Consider the following 20,793-nt stretch of genomic DNA (forward strand, 5'->3'; position numbering starts at 1 on the left):
CATAAATCAATTTTCTTTATGATGTCTTATTATTCTATCATATCCAATTTTAACCTACACAAGATTATTTTCATTATCATGCCAATCAACTTTTACTTTAAAGGAATTGACATCTTAAAATATAAATATCATAAGTCATCTTTCATTCTAATCATATATTTAAATAAAATTATTAGTCTATAAAAAAATTAATACTATCTGCTAGGATATATATATATATATATATATATATATATATAGAGAGAGAGAGAGAGAGAGAGAGAGAGAGATTAAATGTTCTCTTATACCCAACATTGCGGCTCACCATTTCAAATTCAATGAAAAGAAAAGTCACTGATTCAGGAGCGAGTAATGGCTTACCAAGCTTAGTACCAGTAATGGGAACATGAATGGAAAAGAAACTAAAAAATAAATTTTATATCTTTTAAATTTTGCTTTTGGTTGTTGAAAACATATACTTTTATAAAAGTAACTAAACATATTTTGAATTCCCTTTTTTTGTTTTCTTAAATAAAATACAAAGTTGCATTAGCGAAAACATTATATACATTCATCTATTGAAAATAAATTTTATTTTTAATTCATGGAAATACTCAACCTAATTCAGTGCTATAAATGTATTCCCGTTTAAATTAATGTTTAATTTGGATCATTTATATAACGTATACGATTTCCTGAAATATTATGATTCAAGTGAAATTCTGAATATCATGGAAGAACCATTTTTGTAAAAAAAAAAGAATTTAGCAACCTTTTACAACAACCTAATAACTCAAAAGGCAATATATATATATGTAGACATTGAAAGCAAACAAAAGTAATTAAAAGCTATTAAATAGGAAATGGGAATCGAAAAACAAAAAGGAGGAGTGAAAGGAGAAAAGAAGCGTTGAAAAACGTGGTTGAATTGAATAAGGAATCAACTTAGGTGGCGTATTTGTGGACCCCACCATTACCCAGGTGCAATGAAATGGTGCAGTGCAATGATGCAACGCAACGCAACGCGGGAACGGAAGGAAAGGAATCGATCACTCCTTTTCCTCATCCTAATCATTCCTTTTCCTCACACCAATCACACACCTTCTTATTCTCTCTTTCTCTTCACATTTTCTCTTCTCCGATTTTCCATACTTTACTTTCCACCCAATTCAAACAAGTACGTAATTTCAATCCTGTTTTCTTTTTCCTCCTTTTCTAGTTTTTGTTTTTACCATCAGAGTATGCTGCTTTTGTTTATACGTATGTTTGCAACTTTCAGTGTATCCGAAGGTGAAGGTAAGACACGATGACGACGGTGAACTTGGTCTCAAAGCTTTCCTATCTCTGTATTTGCAGCCATCTTCTCCAGGTATTTCTAATTTGTTTTCGTTTAAATACAATTTTAATCTTTTTTTATTCAGTTTGCAAATTGGGTGCCCCTGTTTAGATTCTATTATTAGAAAGCTCCCAATTTTGATCCATTGTTAAATTTGTCTACATATTTTAAAATTAATTTTATATTAATTTGAATGACTCTTTAGTTGCAATTGAACTAAATAAATGAAAAAGATTATATATAAAATTAAAGATTAAAAGCGAAATAGACCAATTTCTAAAACAAGAGACCAAATATCTCTATTTTAAAAGGAGACACAATTTGATTAAAATTGTATTTGAACTCTATTATGTGTTTTATGTTGCTGGTTTTAATTTGCAACTAAACTGTTACGTATAAAACGTTTATGTGATTGTATGTTTTATGTTCCTTAATGCACGAATTATACTGATTTTATATACATTACTCTTCATGCTTAAAGATTTTTGAAGCAAAAGTTGAGTGAGTGATGGTGTTTTCCTTTCCTTTTCCATTTTGTTAGTTTTAGTTTATGATTGGTTTTTCACTGTAGTTTTGGCCTAAATTTGGAGTGAGAGTGGCATTATTACGCTAAACATTTTCATTCGTCTAGTTTGTCAAAATTGTGGTTGGTCATTATTATCTATCATATTCATTTTACTAAATATAGAAAGGAATCGCTATTGTCTGATTTTACAGTGACAGACAACAAAGTTGTTGCCATGCCCTCTGTTGTCAGAATACCAGAGTGTTATGTTCCGCATGTAGCTATTCCAAGAGTTCCCCTAACTGAAGATTCTGGAGACTTCAGTGTGGAATCTGATTCTTCAGTAACTACAGGATCTGAGAAGGCTGGCAGTACTGATGAAAATAAAGTAAATATTAGAGTCAGTTCAATTCCTCCACCTCGTGCTGTCATTTCTAGTCCTGGTAAATTCTCATGCTTTTCATCGGATTTTGTTAGCTAAATTTGTTTGTGTATCAGATGCCTTTCGCAATTTGAATATCTGAATTTTTTTCTGAATCTGAAATTGACAATGAGATCATAAGAACTATCATGATTTATAATATGCATACCAGTATCTCGGGTTTCTTTTCATTGGCCACTAAAGCTGAGTGAAGTACTTGTTTGTAGATATCCTGTTAGAAGATATGAGAGTAATTTTTCTTCTTAATTATCCGTTAAAATTTCTTCCAAAAGGATGCAATACACATGCTGTCAAAATGGGGTTTTCAGATAAAAGCCCAAACCTACTTTTATGTACTTCAAAGGGAACTGAAACTCAACTCAACCTTGCATGTAAAGAAACCTTGGACTACTTAAAAGAATTTTTTAGGGAAACTGAATTTGTGAGTGTGATAGTGACATTTAGACCTTCAAGGAATACAGAGCAGTCTTTATGTTAATAGGAAGTTGTTTTTGCAGTATGACCTATGTAAAAGGTGTCGGCGTAATTTTGTCAATTCTGTATTAATGGGTGCAACCGGCAACAACCATCCTGCGTAACTTAGTTTGCCTAATTTGTGTTCCCTTTCACACTCTACTTAAATTTTCCCTATAATCAATAATTCTAAACAATTGTTATGATGCACCTTGTACAATCGCGATATAGTTAGGAGAAAGCTAATAGACGTATTTTAAAGTAAAAATATATCCAAATAAAACTCCCTTTTGAATCTCACTAGTAATGTCTTATTGGGGATTGCATGCTGCGCTGTAGTTATTAGGATTGCAGAAGATTTCTTCAGTTAAAAATGAAATCTTCAGAAAACAAGGGTAAAACAATGTTTTACTAGATTTTTCAATTTAGCATACAGTGATTTTAGTTTTACATTGTTGCATTGTGCAATGGGGCCAGTGTTTTCTTGGTATTTCGTAGTCTCCAATTTCCTGTTCTAAACCTGAATAGTGCGAATTTAGGTTGGTTTTCTACCCTTCTGTTTAGGTTAGTTTTCCTGTTCCAAATCAATTGAGCACAGAGTGAGTGCTAAGTCTCAAAAAACCCATCACACAGTTCTGAACTTTCATTGGAAACTTCAGATACTTCGAAGTAACTTTTACTCCCCTCCCTGGCTGTTCGAGAAGAAAATAAAAACCAATTATTTGTCTCTTGATGCAAGAGTAAATTTTTTAGCAAGGAATGTTGGGTAGTTATACTTGTGGAGAGCATCGTTTATTATGTATTTATGTTGAATACTGATTCTAGTTTTTTATATATGGAGATACGAGATATCTGGGTGCTGGCTAGTTCTCAGTTTCGTACGTGATTTCTTACAGAGCTAACCCTGCAATACTTTTTGTATTTAGATAATGACATAATGATTGGAAATCGAAACAAGACTAGAGATGAAAGACTTTCTACTTCAAAGAATGGTGCTGTGTTGCAAAATCGACATGCACACTGCAAAGTTAGATTGCATGATGCCACTGATATTCCTTCAGATACAAGAAAACACAGGGAGCCTGGGTCTAAAGAAGAAATTGATTGTGTAGGAAAGAGAAAGACCCATAAAGGTAGCATAAAATTCGAAAAGGTACCCTGGAGATTTTAGTTCTGGTGAAATCTATGAGCATGACTAGATACAGTTTTTTGGAGATCAAAATGTAGTTTGATATTAATCTAGGATTAGGTTTCCTGCTATAGAAAAAGAGAGAATACAATGGTGAATGCTTTGGTGTTTCATGTAATATAGCCATTCTGCATGCTATACTTACCTCAGTTTTGAATGACCACTTGATGCGCCCGTGCAAGATTCTTTAAGGAAGAAGCCAATACCTGAAGGGTCATCATATATATTGCATTTTCCCCCATCTTTAATCTTTTTTTAGATTGTTTGAGGGAGCATATAATATAGTAAGGTTTCATGGTATCTAATGTGTATAAGAAATTAATACCTTGGAGCAAACATGAACCTTACGAATTTTGCTACGTATATTGTATGTAGATTATATGACGCTTAAGTGAATATAAATTTAATACGAACTACTCATTTAAGCTTTGTTATCAGTACTCATTTCTCTCATTCACCCTCATATTTAACTACAATCAATTGTATAAAACCATAACGATCTAAAATAAAGCCAATTCCATACAAAATGTGTACCGGGATAACATGACATCATGCGGTCAAACGTTCCTTAAAAGTAACACATGAAAGATACATTTGGATTTCGATAGATATTTTAGAACAATCTAGTCATTAAAGCAAAATATGAGATAAATAGATAATTTGGTCAATTATTAAGTAAATAAAATGTGAGATAAATAGATAATTTGGTCAATTACTTATCCCCTTCATTAATTTTTCAAAACATTACTAAACTTAATGCAATTTTTTAATTTCTTGTTTATAGATATTAAACTGGATTTAAATTTGTGACTCAAATCGGTTTTACCACGAAAAAGATTGAATTAAAAAAAAGTTAATTTTTTAAGTGAGTCAAAACTGGATCAGACTTTTTTAACCTACGATTAAATAGATTGGAGACAAGTTGATAGTAAATTAACTTGTAATTCATCAGTAATAATCTGTTTTTGCTATAGTTTTTTTATCATAATTATTTAATATTTGTAATTATTTAGATTGAATTTTAAAAAAAACTAATTATGTAGTTGACATTTAATTTTTAATTATTATTTTTATAATAATATTTAGTAAAATGGATATAAAAGAAATAAGTCGAATCAATCCATTTTTATTTTTACTTTACTTTTTATAATATAATTATTAATTGAGTTTTTTTTTAGAAATATATAATTGTTAACTAATTTTCTTAAATTCTGTTTATCTTTTACTTTCTCTATTTTGTTTACTCATTATATTAATAGTTTCTATCACCAACTATTAGTTGTTTCTTATTATTCTTATTCTTTTTCCTTATTTATTATCTTAATCAATTTAGATAATATAACATCATTTAGTAGAATAATTTACTAAATAAAATATTATATGTTTTGATATTATATAGCATATAGATAAGAAAATATGTAATTAACCGTTACAATTATCCAAAGTAATAATTATATAAATAAAAAAAATATTTAAAGAATCTCCTAAACACAGAGTATCTCAAAAGAGTTAAACTGTTATACAAAACATCCACGTGTATATATATATATATATATATATATATATATATATATATATATATATATATATATATATATATATATATATATATATATATATATATATATATATATACTACATTATGTGTATCACTCAACAATATCATCCGACTCCATCAAAGGCAAGCTATTAACTACAGTATCTTTTGCTCACACCGAATGATGAAAATTGCCAAAGAAATTATGGCACGCACAAACAGACAACAAAAAAATAAGGGTAAACTAATAGACAAAGAAATTAACATATCATAGTTTAATATAACAAATCATAGATCAACATTCACAATAACTCATCAAACACATGATCATATCACAATTTGACATCTATACTCATTTATCCAGATCCGATGCTAACATAGACTTCACTGAAGGTGTACACCCATGGTAGTATTTATACTCTGCATAGTCATAAACAAGGGTAACTTAACCTACTTTCCCATGAGGTTAATCTTCCCCTCTTCAGACCATAAATGGCTAAGGTAAAGACCTCCTCTCATTCTCTCCGCCACCCCATTCATCTCGACATGAGTTGAATGGTTGGTAGAATATCAGGATACATTTCCTCTAAAGTCTCACTATCAAGCATTCACCACAACTTACTTGAACATAAAATCTCTCCTTGAGATTTGTCTCACAACACACATCTTTCATTCTCACAACATACTCATACCATTTCAAAAGCATCAACAATTATCAAAACATATGCACTATAAACCAATCACACAATAACAAAATTTTCTTCACAACAACTCACTACACACACTAGACAGGGAAAACAGCTTGGAAACACTCAGCAACAACTCGGGAAGGGTCCAAAACCCCAAAAACGACCTAAAGAACGTCTAAACCTGATGTTTAAAACCCCAAATTTGAGATCCCAAACCACATAGTTATTGTCATACAACCCAAATCCACTAGACGCTTACCACTAGACGTTCTCCAGTAAACGCTCTCCACCATATGCTTACCACTAGACGCTTACCACCAGATGTTTACCACTAAAAACTCATTACAAGACACTCGTCACCAGACGCTCGTCACCATACGCTCGTCACCAGACGCTCTCCATTGAACACTTAACACCAGACGCTCACCACTAGACACTTACCATTAGACGCTTACCACCAGATGCTTACTACTAGACGCTCTCCACTAGACGCTTATCACTATACACTCATTACTAGACGCTTACCACCAGACGCTCTCCACCAAACGCTCACTACTAGATGGTTGTGATAATCAATTATCTAGGGTGATAATCGATTATCCTTTCATAAGTTTTATACCTGGAAAATTGTTGTGAAAACCTCTTTGGAATAATTGATTACCATCAGGTGATAACCAATTATCTTAGTGCATTTTTGCTGGAAAAGTGCGTTTTGAAGCAGAATGGAGGAGAGACAAGCTTCAAGGTCTGCAGAACATGATGTTGAGTAAGAAATAAAGTTCTTTGCTATAGTTTGGGTTAGATTTGACTTTTGCTTAGTGTTGTAGCATGGTTAAGTGTTGGAGTGTATCGAAATATGTGTTTGATCATTAAGCATGAGAGGTGAAGGACATGTGTCTTATTGTTGTACCTAGTAAATCTTGAGACTATTTACCTATGATACGGGATAACGACTCTCTTTGGCCTTGTGTACGAAAAAAGAGTGTTGTTCGAGTGTTGAACCTTCTTTGTATGGGGGAATGATGTTTTGCCTAATCTTTGTGTGATAGGGAAACGAGTACTTTAGCCGTGAAGGCGGGACGACTCGAGCGAGCCTGTATGAAGAAGCTATAGGTGGCCTGTATGGGGAAGTTACAAGTGTGTGAGGTAGACTACTAAAGTGTGACTGAGTCTTTTACTATGGAATCCATAGTATTGTGGTTGCTCATGGTGATGTTCATGATGGGGATATTCATGATGAAGATATTCATGATAGAGGTACATGTGTTGATCGTGATGACGATGATGCTTAGAGGATGCTACATAGTTAGTGATTGGGCTATGAACGTGGTGTTGTTAGCATAAGTGTTGATGAGTGGATAGACTGATGGTCTATGTGTGTTATGTTCGTGATGGAATCCAAGATTGAGGGATCGCTGCAAATTTGCATTTGACGATGAAACTTAATGATTCTTTGTGTAGTTAATTTTACATATGGGGTTGCTTGTGATGTTACGTATTGTTATTTGTTAATCATATCTTGTATTGTTATGATTGGTGTTATTGGTAGCTCACCCATACTTGTTTGTGTTTGTGGTTGATCTTATCGAAGATGACCATATAATGGATTATACATGAGTAGATGATATTGCATATGTTCTTGAAGTATGATAGATTCACGAGATGATGGAAAATATTTGGGGTTTTGTTAAAGTTCTTTGATTTAGTGATTTGAGATAATGTAATTTGGAGTTATTTTTATTTACTTGGTTATTTTAATTACTTTTTAATAATGTTAATTGGACATTGTTTTTTAAACTATTACGATTATATTTGTTTCTGCATGTTTGAATAATGAGGTTTTTGAAAAATATGTTTCCACACTAGAAGAATGTTTTGAAATATTCATATTTTGTAATAACTCGTGACACTCGAAATTTGAAGCATTAAATTTTGGTATTAGAGCCTAGTTTTCGAAAAACTTTAGGATCTTGGGAAGTGAGCTCATCTAGCTTTTGTTATGACACTATAATGGATGCTTATATGAATAATTGTTTGGATGATTATGTTTAAATAACTGTTATTGGTGTGTATGTATGAAGATGTCTTTTAGACCACGATCCCTTACCAACACCTCTGAGGACATTGCTCGTGCTCTCGAGCAGATGGTGTACGCACTACGGGGACATCATGCAGGACTTGTCCTAAGGCACCGTGCTAGTATGAATTACTATCTACGCCATAATTCATCAAAGTTCAATGGAAAGGCTACTCCTGATGAGGCAAATGATTGGATCTGCAACAAGGAAAAAATCTTTGGAGTGATCAAGTGTACTTGATAGCATCCTTCTTGGCTAGGTTGGGCCAAAGCTAGAAAGATGCAACGAAGATGGTCTCTTGAAAATATATGGTGCAAAAAATGGTGAAATAAGATCCAAGGATTGTACAAGCTATGGTGAACAAGGAAGAAGACTCACGACCTTAGGTAAATAAATTGTGATGATATAGTGTTTGGTAGCTCAAAGAAAGATTAAACTAACTCTAAAAAGGAATTAGAGAGACCTCATGAATTGTACTAATCTTGATCTAAAAAAATATTACGAGAAAAAAATAATAGCATAACATAATAAACCTATTTTATATTAGTTCATAAAAAACAAATTAGAACCAAAAGTCTATAACCATTGTTGTTGGGTATCTTATGAAAAAGTTTACATGCGAATAACAGTAGATACGCTAATGAATGAAAACACAAAAATGCTTAAGGAATATTAAAAACATTATGTAAAGAGAAAGAATGGTATACTATACAAATTCATTCTTGATGAACACATAAAAACAAAACACATTGGTTTTAGTGAGTTTACACAATGCACAGTCTCAATCATAAAAAAGCGAATTACAAAAATGGACCAATACAAATTACTCTAGCACATATCAATCCAACTATACAATAAGCTCAAGTCTATATAAAATAACAGCAAGTGTAGATATAATTACATAACAATAAATAAAAAATCTTAACTAACTAAAAAATATATTAATAAGGCATAAATAAAAAATGAAATTAATTTCTTTCCAAGATAATGAAACTAGAGACTACTTTCCAAAGAAAAAATGAAGAAATTTGAAAATATTTAATTTCAATTCTTATCACATAACACAACTTCAATGTGAGAGTAAATTGTACAGGATTACAAAACCTATTGAGCATATCATGATCACAATAAATAGTTTATTCTGTTTGATAGAAACTCCTAACAACTTACGTGAGGTAGTTGAGTATGAGCAACATGTAGCTATTTACGTACATTAGTTGTCATAAAGATTCACAAGAACGGTTTTCCTGCTTGAAAATCCCTGCAGAAATTTGTCTACCAATGACTGAACATCATTAGATGCAGTCAGAAACCTTATAAATAGCCACCACCAGTACACATATTCCGTTGAGTTTGTAATTACTTGGGAAACATATATTTTGACAAACAGGTACTTAGTTGGTTGAGGGATTTAATTAAAGATATTATTACACAATATTACGTCGACAGTAGCTTCTACATATATAAAACTTGGTGGTTCGAGAAAATCTTTTACCCATAGGAATTAAATACATGTTAAAAACATTTACAACTTATTTCGTGATCATTTAACTAAGTTAAACTTATTAACATTTTTTAGTCAAGGTCACCTATACTTCATTTTTGAACTGTTTTAATTTTAATCATTGACTATATATATTTTATTTTGAACTTATTTTTAATGGAAAAATAAATTATAATAAAAATATATGAAGTGAGATTGAACTAAATCCTGCAGTTATTTATTTTTAAACGGTAAGGATCCCTATCCAGGCCATTGGCTTGAGAAGTTTAATAGGGGGATTGCAAACTAAAACCCCTTCTAGGGAAAGAATAATAATAATACAAGGCATCCTTGCTTATAAACTAAAGTTAGTGTGTATATTAATTAATTTTTTCATATTAATTTCCTTAAAAAATATTTTCTTAACTTTATACATATATTATTTTAATAAAAAAAAGTTTTTATTTTTTTTTATTTTTTTTAAGGTTTAATCATTTAGAACATCCTTATTTCTGTAGGGTTTTCTCAATTAGGTCCTCGTATTGTAAAATCTCTCAGTTAGGTCCCTGAATGTGAAAAATTGGATCAATTTAGGACTTGCCGTTAATTTGGGTGGACGGCGTTAAAAAACGTTGTCGTGGAAGGGTGATATTACTAAGTTTTACTGACGTGCCACACATTGGTTAGTGAGTTGACTTTCTTTTATTTACATATTTAAAAAACTTGAATGAAATCAAACCGCAACTTTGCAAAAAAAACGCAACACCCGTGGTATGGCCGCACCCATCAGCACCACTCGCACAACCATCATCAACCACCGCGGGAACCCAGAACAACCATCCTCAACCACCGCGGGAACCCAGAACAGTGAGAAAGGACCTCAACGCAAAAAAAAAAACAATGCAGAAAGGAAGAACCCAAAACGAAACATCAAGAACACAAGAAATTCCCACAACTCAAACTCAGATTCCAATTTGAAACCCCCAAAATCATAGAACATACAAAACCCTAAATTGCAGGATCCAAAATCCCAAATTCACAATTTCAGAAACCCTAACCCCAATGTTGCAAAAGAAGAACTCCAATTCGTGTTCCAATCTACAGAAAAGAAAGCAAAAGCAACCCCCAGTTCGCGAGCCCAACACACGTTCTCCCTTCGCCGCGAAGATGTTGGAGGGCAAGATCCTCGCGTCGCGAAACGTCGTGCTTGAGCCCCTTGAAACTCGTCTCTCCTTCCCTGTGAGAAAACCCCAAACAGAACCCAGGACGAGGAAAGGAGAAAGAAAGGAACGAACAACGCGCCATCACGATCTACCCGGAGAATACGAAGACACTGTCGGGTCACGCTCTCTCCACGCTGTCATCGTCATCGCCATTTGTCCCAACACGAAACGCAGAAGCCCTCTTCTCCTTGCAGGACGAACTAGAGTAGAGGAGAGAAATGAAAAAATTGCCTCCCTCTGTAAGACGAACAGAACGCAATGAAATAAAAACGTTGCGTTTTGATTTTCATTGAAGTTTTTTAAACATGTAAATAAAAGAAAGTCAGCTCAGCGACCAATGTGTGCCACGTCAATAAAACTTGGTAATGTCACTCTGCCACGTATAACATTTTTTAACGCCGTCCACCCAAATTAACAACAAGCCCTAAATTGATCTAATTTTTCACATTCAAGGACCTAATTGAGAGATTTTACAATACGAGGACCTAATTGAGAAAACCCTACAGAAATAAAGATGTTCTAAATGATTAAACCTTTTTTTTTAAATGTGTATCAAGTTTATACATGTTTAGATTATAGTAAGAGAACTTAATACTTTTATTTACAAAAGCACGTTTCAACATTAAAGCATTCTCTATCATTTTTTAATGTTCCAACCATTGAATTGTGAAAAATAATTTGTAAACGGGCCACACACTTTTTTGTATTTGTTTTCGTTCAAGCGTTAAGCGAAAGTTTTCAAGTATTAGAAAATCGATTTTCCTTATATTTTGTTAATTCCTGAATTTTTTATAATAGAATATTTTTCCAACAATACTGTTGAGTCTGTTGACGGTTACGCACATGCCACTGGAATTTCCTGGATTTAAAAATCTAGGTGCTCCCAACAGAAACAAAATAGAGAGTTTTGCTTCGATTGATGCCCAACGCCACTACACAGAATGATATATGCCTGCAAAAATACTCATTCATTCACCATAATTCATCAAAATCTCCAACTCATTCTTATTTCACATAAGCATTAGAATTTCAAAAGATATTCATTCATCAACCAACATAACCAATTTCTTTTATCATCATAATTTAATATCACATATGTATTTCCACGCCCTCATCATCACTATCTTTTCAATTACCAGGATTTCACACACAAAAATAAGAAGAACAAATCATTTGCATTGAAAGAACATAAAACTACTAAGAAATAATTAAATTCAACTAATTAAGAGATTATAAATATCAAGAATTAAACAAATAAAAATAATAAGTTTTCCTTACCTTGAAATAGTTTTTCCTAAAGTTAAAATTCAACAACTCAAGGTTAAGAAGTGAACTTTAAACCTAGCTCAATTCCACAAAACCAACTTGTAAGGTGAGGTTTGCACCTACTTATATATTATAAATTGGTCTTATCTCTAGTCGATGTAGACTTCCAACACTCAATAGAATGAGCTACTTCCAACAAGAGACCTATACAAAGTATCCAAACAAAACAAAAATTCAGTATATGGTAGATTAAGTAGAGAGGGTCTGTTCTCTCACTTTTCCTTATTAAGATTGATGACTAAAATAAACCGAAAATTAGAAAAAAAATGGTCCTATAGAGTAAGTAGAAACTTATCCTCTTTTGAAATCTGATTGGTCCAAATACTATGGTGTAGTTAGATTTTGAAAAGGATGAGAAGTGAGGAAGAAATTGACACTAGTGCAAAAAGATGATTTAACAATCGCCTAATAGGCTTTAGTTTCAAGAAAAATGAAGTTTTTCAAAATGAGGTGACAATTTTTGAAATTATTTGTATAATTATATGCTTCAGTTCTAAAACAATTGAAGCATATATTAACATAGGCTTTGGTTCTAAATAATCTAGAATTGAAGCCTATAATGTGATTGTCTTTTGGAAAATATTTGCACAAATATAGGTTTTAGTCTTTTAAAATCGAATCCTATAGTAATGCAAATTTTTTTATAAATGTCACTACGTTTTGAAAGGCTATACTCATGCAGTCAAAAATAAGCTTCAATTAACCTAGAACTGAAGGTTATATCCACCTGCATAGGATATATTTACGAGTTTTTATCACCCACGAAAGGTTCTGCTGCACAACATTGTTGTATTATTCTCTTTCGTCGCTGCAATTTCACGTTTTTCTCCATTATAGTTTCGTTGAGGTTCATTTTTGTCTTCATTATTGTTTATCTTCCTTCTCGTTTATCTCTTTCTTTCATTCTTGTTTTCCTCTTCCTTCTTCTATTGTTTTTCTTCGTGCTTTGGTGCCACCATTGCATTTTAGTAGTCATTGTCACATTTTTGCGTTGGAATGATGCAACATTGCAGGTTTGTCTTGGTCTTGATCTGTTGAGTTTGGAATGCCACATCATTGTTGTTGTCTTAGTTGTTGGTTCGTGTTTGAGCGGTTTGTCTTGATCTTTCTCATTCTTACTTTTGTTCTTGCTCTTGCACTTGCTCTTGTTCTTGGTCACGTTTGATAGAAACCTATTACTTTTATGTTATTTTTTTATTTTTAATTATTTTATACTTTGCTTGTCTTTCCAACCAAATCCTATTTCTGAATAGGCTTATGTTGAAAACCAAAGTCTAAACTCCAGTTTTTTAACCTCGTCTAGATATGCTTTGATTATTGAAATATAATGACAAAAAGAAACCGATGTCAAAGCCCTTCATTGCACTAATGTGAGAGAAGAAAGGGCGAGAGAATTTTTATTGAGAGAAAGATGAAGAAAGAAAAAGGCTTAAATGCTTACTTCGTTCCCATGTTAAGAGATGAATTTCTATTTAGTACCCGGTTTTAAAAATGAAGACATTGGGTCCCTATGTTATGAAAAGTATATGAATAAGGTCCACAAAGAAAGAACAAGTTCAACAAATCATCAAAGAAAAAGCTGAACAAGAGAAAAAAAAAGCTGGACAGCAGAAGAGAGAAGAGAAAAAGTAGGCCACATCAGCATGGACTTAACGTCGTTGCTGTCAACTTAACGGGCAGGACCTTATTCATACATTTTTCATAACATAGGGACTCAATATCTTCATTTTTAAAACCGGATACTAAACAGAAATTCACCTCTTAACATGAGGACGAAATAAGTATTTAACCCAAAGAAAAATAAGTAGTGTGTAGGTGTGTAGACGTAACATTACATAAAAAAATGATATTGAATATCATCTAATTGTTATTTCAAATTATGCGTAGTAGTTTATCTAAGAATAATTATGTTTCAAACAATACTCAAGATTCTTAATTTGGAATGATTGAATGTCCAAATAATACTCACGTTATTTAATCAAGAGTAGCTGGATTTCAAAATATACTTGTATCTTGACAATGTTAGTTTAGTTAGAAAAACTTACATCAAATGTAAATCTTTCTTTTCCTTAAGTTTGGTTACATTACATGTTACTAAATTTAAACTAATAAAAGGAGAGTTTTTATAAGCTAAATTTTTTAGAAGTCTTTTATCGATCATTTATCATGTTAAAAATTGTGTATACTGCTTATCATCGTACAAAATACTCTTAAAAACTGTCACAAAAATTTAATATACAATTCAACTTTTTGTTCATTTTACTTGTTTTCATAGTATTCAAGTTTAAATCAGTAATTGTCATAACATATCAAGTGTATCAATGTACTTGTGAAAAAAAAAAGTTAAACGAGTATTAAATATAAGACTATTATATATTTATATATTTTTTAATCTCTAAGTAGAGATTAAATAATGAAAAATATTTAATTACACTAATACTCATTAATTGTTACTAGTAACTAGTACAGAGCTTCCAATCATCTATTCAAATTTATGGATAGATGGATATCTATATATAGTTCTAAATATATCATGTTTTTAAAGAATAATCTGAAAGTATTTTCTCATAATAAATGTTTCGTTGATTTGATGATAATCATTACAAAAGAAGTGAAGCATGTATATGCAAGAGAAAAAATAATCATTCATCTATAACAAAATAGACACGTACACGTATAATAATAAACTATGTCAGAAAAAAATGTAAAAGAAAAAAAAAACATAACAAATTATAATAAACATGATTAATTATATGATAATATATTTTGGTATACCATTAAACTATCAAAAACCGATTTAAATTTCTTACACATTAAAAATTAGATTTTTTTTTTCTTGAAAAAATAGTAGACATTATCTCAGACTATTAAAGCAACTACCCTTGTACGAAAAAGTGTAACTAGTGTACTATTTATAGGTTTTAAATTATTATAATTTATTATTAAATAAAATAATATGATATCTAACGGAGAGAGGTTGCTGTCGGCTCAAAAGACGGATCTTACTGTGTCTATCTTTTGAGGAGTCCCGACACTGTTCTCTCATCACTTTTTCTTCTCTCCTTTTTACACTCTTTTGTTTTTTCATACATTAAATTTTGATTGGCCAGTAGTACTGTTTGGTTGGTACCAAACGAAACGAGTGAGTAGGACGAAGACAGAGTGTGAAATGGTGTACAGCTAGCGCAACTGCCAAACAAGTCCCTTATCGGGATACAACGTCTTTGGCTGCCTGTGGTTGGTTGAGGATATATTTTCATTTATAAAAACACCCATGCTTTGTCCCTACTCTTTCTCATTCTACCACCTCACATTTTTTAAAATTGTTTAAAAGTAATTAAGGTTAAATAGTAGATTAGGTTACCATTGACTTATTTTTATTTTTAAAAAATTAATACAAATATCTCAATTGTTAGTTTTATTTGAAATATGTTAGTAGTTAATCTAATTAAACATATAATTGGTCTTTAATTATTATGTGTGCTTATTAATTGAAAAATAATATTTGTATGTAAATCATTTTGCAGGGAGCTTTTTATCTTTTAGATTTTGTTTGGTAAATTTAAATCATAAGTGTTTCTTTGAATGCCAATATATTTTTTTCTTCTTAGTAATATATATATATATATATATATATATATATATATATATATATATATATAATACATTTGACAATTAATATATCTCAATCATTTACTATTTCAATCATTAACGGAATTTAAATAAAATTGATAAAATTAAAAAATTTATGTTAGAATGATTTTTTTTCTTGTAACTAAAAAGGAAAAAGAGTCAATATTACTATATTAAATCCATTAGTTAACCATTAATTAACAAGGTTTAAAAAAGTATGACAAATGATAATAAAAAATTAATTTAAAAACATTGGAGTAGAATTGTTTTAATGAAAGATGTCAATAATGGTATCTTTACAATATAATTTTCAATATATTTCTAATTTCTATTTTAAATTTCTTAATTAATTCTTTAAAATATTGATTAGGATGATATATTGTATAAGTAAATGCTTAAGTAATTGATATTGATAACAATAATAAGTTTTGATGTGTTTTCTTATTTAATAATGTAAGTTTTCATTGTTCTCCTTCAATATATTTTTTCGTTCGTTTCTGTTTATTTTTGTTCCCTATTAAAAGAATTATGCTTTCTTATAAACTACCAACATTCAATTTTTTGTCTAATGATCATTTTTCAAGAGAAGCTATATATAGAAGAAAACTTGAAGAGAAGATGTTGTTGATGATAGTGCAAGAAAGATAACACAAGAAGAATAGCAACGAAAAAAGAGAATAGAAAGAGTATCTTGTTCATATAGCATCTAAAACTCAATATCTTATGGGGAAAAAATCTTAGCAAACACAGAATACTTATATTGTCTATATCTTCTCCTTGAGAGTTATCATCTGTATTCGTGATCTTAACATTGCTTGTGTGTTGTAAATTCAGAAGAGAATTAAAACACTTGTCTAGACGTGTTGTCTAGGGTTAGATCCAAAAGTGGCTAAATTCAGTCTAGTCGTGTTGACTAGGGAACCAGGAGTGGTAGTAATACTTGTAAATCATGAGTGGTGAAAATACTAGATGAGATCCTGAAAAGGCAAAACTCGTGTAATATAAAAATATTAGTGGAATTCCTTAAGAGTTATTAAGGGAGAACTAGACATAGTTAAGTTTAAATGAACTCCTATAAAAGATTTTGGCTTATTGTTTTCCTATTCAAAATGTTTTTCATTTATTCATCTTATAAAACCCAACATCTAGGCATCCTATAACTGTTATACATTCTTTTTACAAACTATTAGACACTGCTTTAAAAAAAGAATTTCAAAAATACTATTCTTCCCCTCTAGTATTTTTTTCTCTAAGTTTTCAATAATAATAATAATAATAATAATAATAATAATAATAATAATAATAATAATAATAATAATAATAACAAAAGCACACGTGTGAGATTATTAGATTTTTTAGTTTTTAGAGTGTTTAATTTATATATCACTATTCTATTATAAAAATGTCATATAGCCATAAAAGCACTGATAAAAAATAGGGTTTTTAAATCGCCTATTACGCCTCGGTTTTTGAAAACCCGAGATGTATAAAAACGTGGTGGTAGAAATGTAATTTTAGAGACACTATATGCTTCGGTTCTTCTAAACCTGTTGTCCAAAAGAGTATACTGCCTCGCTTGATTAAAAGATCGAGGCAGAAAATTGTGGTGACCACTTAAAAAAATAATATTTTAAACTGCAAATCAGACATTTGCTTTTTCGAAGAGAGATACTGCACCGGTTCCAGATTAAACGAAGTTGTATCACATTTATGCTTCGGTTTTATTGTAACCCATGCCTATATTAGGGTTTATGCCTCGTTTTTTCTTATAACCGATGGCTATAGTTGGGTTCGAGGGTTAAAGATCAAAACTTTATTCACTTTCACTGTTCTTCTTCCCAAGTCTCTGCGCAAAACCTCTCTGCCTCGCCGTTCACCACTGCTCTTTGCTTCGCCGCCACGCCATTGCACCACCGCCCCCGTCGTCTCAGTTCCCATATCTAGGTGCCCCACTACTATTGCTGGCTCAACCTCTGGGCGTCGTGGTTTCGACTGTTCTTCATCGTCGCCACTGGTCCTTGACTCCCCGTCGTCACCACTACCAAGTGCATCACTGCCGCTGTCATCTTCGTTGCTGGTGTTGTTGATGTTCATCCGCCATTGGTGTTGTTGTTGTTGTTGGTCCGGTATGTTCTTCTCATCAACCACCGCCAACCCCTCCTCCCTCCTCCCTCCTTCACTTCTCCTCCATCGCCCCCTCCTTTGTTTTCTTATTGAAGCATGTGGTGGGGTTTGGCTGGACTTGATCTGAATCGATAAAAGTTTGAAGCTTTGGAGAGGGGAAATATTTTTGGTGTTAGCTTTCGATTTTTTTGTTTGATCTTGAAGTTTTGTTTTTTGCTACAACTCTTGTTTGGTCTTGGGGGATTCACCTCTGTAAGGTACCGAGTGAGGCTCTATTGAAGAATTGAAGTGGTTTGGAGCTAGATTGTGAAAAGAAGGTTCTTCTTTTCTTGGGGCTGTTTGTCGGCGATGAAGGGATTGAAGGGGGATTTTGTCCTTTGGTGAAATGAAAAAGCATCTGAGTTGTTCGATGAACACACGGTAAGGCTCCCTGTTTTCGGATTTTCGATGAACAACATCTGGGTTGTCCGCTGATGTATTGAACTGGAAGAGCTTTCCGGTTGTTGTCACCACCTCAGACATCCCCTTACTCAAAAGGATCCTCAACGACAGCCCCACATCGCCCTCTCCAATCTCTACCACCACCTCACCTCTAGTGACATCGTCTGGGACAAGTTCATTAGCATTCGCGGCCACAACTTGAGGCCTTACGTGGTCGGCGACTGGTGCTTCCCTCTGCTGCCCTTTCTCCTCATCTCGTTCTCTCCCAGCGGGATGGACACCCCACGCAGAACCTGTTCGATGGAAGGCTCTTGAAGGGAAGGTCCGTGGTAGAAGAACTGATATTGCCTCAGTTTTAAGAGAACCAAGTCGAATCCTAGATAATGCTTCGGTTAAAGAGAACCGAGACGAATCTTATTGACCTTTTACCTCGTCTACATATGCCTCGGTTCCCAAACTAATGTCTATTCCTTTAACTGTACTAGTGAAGAAAACAACAATAATATTTACTAATATACAAACTTATATGAAATAAGTATATATTTTACTAATAGAATGATGGTAAATTAAATACAAAAAAATTAAGTATATATTTTTTGTGAGGAATTTTTCATTTTAAAACTTAGAAATTTATTATAATTTTGTTCTTACGAAACGTCTTAAAGGTTGAAAAAAAATATTATTACTATTAGTATAGTTTCGTTATCACATGTAATATGATTTATTTAAATATCAACTATAAACATAGAAATTTATACAAATATATACAAGAATAAACTATTTGCAGCAATATTTATATAATATACATATTAATTGTATCACACTATCAACATAGGACACACATGACAAATTATAATTGAATCACTTTCAATCAATATGCAGAAAATATCAATCACATTTCAATGAAATATAGCAATTTCTCATCATTATCGCCTTTGAAAGACTTGTATTAAGTATGTTCTACCATATATTAACATATGACCCATCGAAAATACTATTAGTAAAAAGAAAACAACATTAGTTTCTTGTTAAGGTGGGTACATGTGCTTATTTATTTCACTATATCATTAGTGATAGAGAAATGAATTTCATGTTTAATACTACAACCTTTAGAACCTATTATCTCAGGTATTCTCACTACATGCACCCATAAAGTGTCACACTCATTGATTGCCTCTTTTTTAAGCAAGGTAGCTTTAAGAAAGAATATGAGTCTAAGGGTGCAAGTTGGTGCATAGAAGCTATTGAAAGGTGGCTAATATGGGTCAGTTTTTGTGAGCTTTAGATGGTGGAATGGTGGTGTTTGAGTGTTATCTAGAGAGGTTAGGCTAACTCAAAAGGAAATGTGACTAGAGAAATCCTAGAAGGGGTGTTCTAGCCTTTGGTGGTCTAAAAGAGTAGTATTACACAATTTTGGCACCATAACAATACTCAATTCATAGTTAATTTTTACATGGAAGAGACACGTATTTATAAGAAAAGTAACCCTAGAGGTGTCTCCAAAATGGAGAAGTAAAACCCTAACTCTCTAACTTGAAGACCTACACAAAATATCATCTCTATTAATAACACACGACCACTATTAAGGTGAAATCCTCTTCATTAGGAGAAAAACACATGACCACTACGAAGATAAAATTCTCTCCATTAGGAGAAGGACACATGACCCTTAGTCTCTTAAAGGTAAGATGACTTGGATGCCCGTTCTTCTTTGCTCCTCAAGGTGGTTTTAGGCACAAGTTGACAATAAAGTCAACTACAAAATGTTTCCTCCATTAGATCATCTTCCAAGCCCAAAATGCTATACTACAAGGTCCAAAATACAATCCAAATGAAACAAAACCTCATTGATGGCCCAAGATGAAAAGAGTTTAGGCCCACCTTCCATATATGAAGCCAACTCTTCTTTAGTTTGTTTGGTCATGGTTATGAGTTATTTGTAAGACCTAGGAAAATTAGAAATATTTATAAATGATATTCATATGAATTTACCATAGTTTTAAATGTGTTAGGTGAATGCATGTAATATGGTATAAATGATTATTAATTTTTATGATGTTGGAGAGCTACCAAAGGAGTTAAAAATGGGTTATATATTAGTTTGTGCATCACTTATTAGTTTGAAGAAGGCTAGCCTGGTGGTCTAAGCACTGGTCCACACGTGAGGGACTAACTTTGAATCTTGGTTGTTGCACTTGGGGGAATTTAATTCCTTTTGAGTGTTGAGTAGTTCTAGGGAAAGGTTGTCAAGCTCCTTCCAGCGTGGACTCAAAACTAAGCTTTGGAGAGGCTGAGCTATTGTAGGGTTGTGCTCGGCCCATTTCAAAAATAGGTCCAAAACAATGAGTTGGATAA

At 32.2% G+C, this 20,793-nt stretch overlaps 1 protein-coding gene across 1 annotated transcript; it reads left to right on the top strand.

Moving 5' to 3' along the window:
• The first annotated feature begins 974 nt into the window (after nucleotides 1–974).
• On the top strand, nucleotides 975–4,333 carry LOC108335360 (uncharacterized). Its single transcript, XM_017571369.2, has 4 exons — nucleotides 975–1,156; nucleotides 1,259–1,348; nucleotides 2,033–2,263; nucleotides 3,642–4,333. Coding segments are annotated over exons 1-4 (567 nt in total). The 5' UTR covers nucleotides 975–1,155; the 3' UTR covers nucleotides 3,887–4,333.
• Nucleotides 4,334–20,793: the final 16,460 nt, after the last annotated feature.

The sequence above is a fragment of the Vigna angularis genome, chromosome 10 (assembly GCF_016808095.1).
Source record: "Vigna angularis cultivar LongXiaoDou No.4 chromosome 10, ASM1680809v1, whole genome shotgun sequence".
Classification (NCBI taxonomy): Eukaryota; Viridiplantae; Streptophyta; class Magnoliopsida; order Fabales; family Fabaceae; genus Vigna; species Vigna angularis.

Coding starts and splice junctions, on each gene's coding strand:
- LOC108335360 (XM_017571369.2), top strand. Junction 1,349..2,032: donor TTTGCAGCCATCTTCTCCAG/GTATTTCTAATT, acceptor CTGATTTTACAG/TGACAGACAACAAAGTTGTT. Junction 2,264..3,641: donor TGCTGTCATTTCTAGTCCTG/GTAAATTCTCAT, acceptor TTTTGTATTTAG/ATAATGACATAATGATTGGA.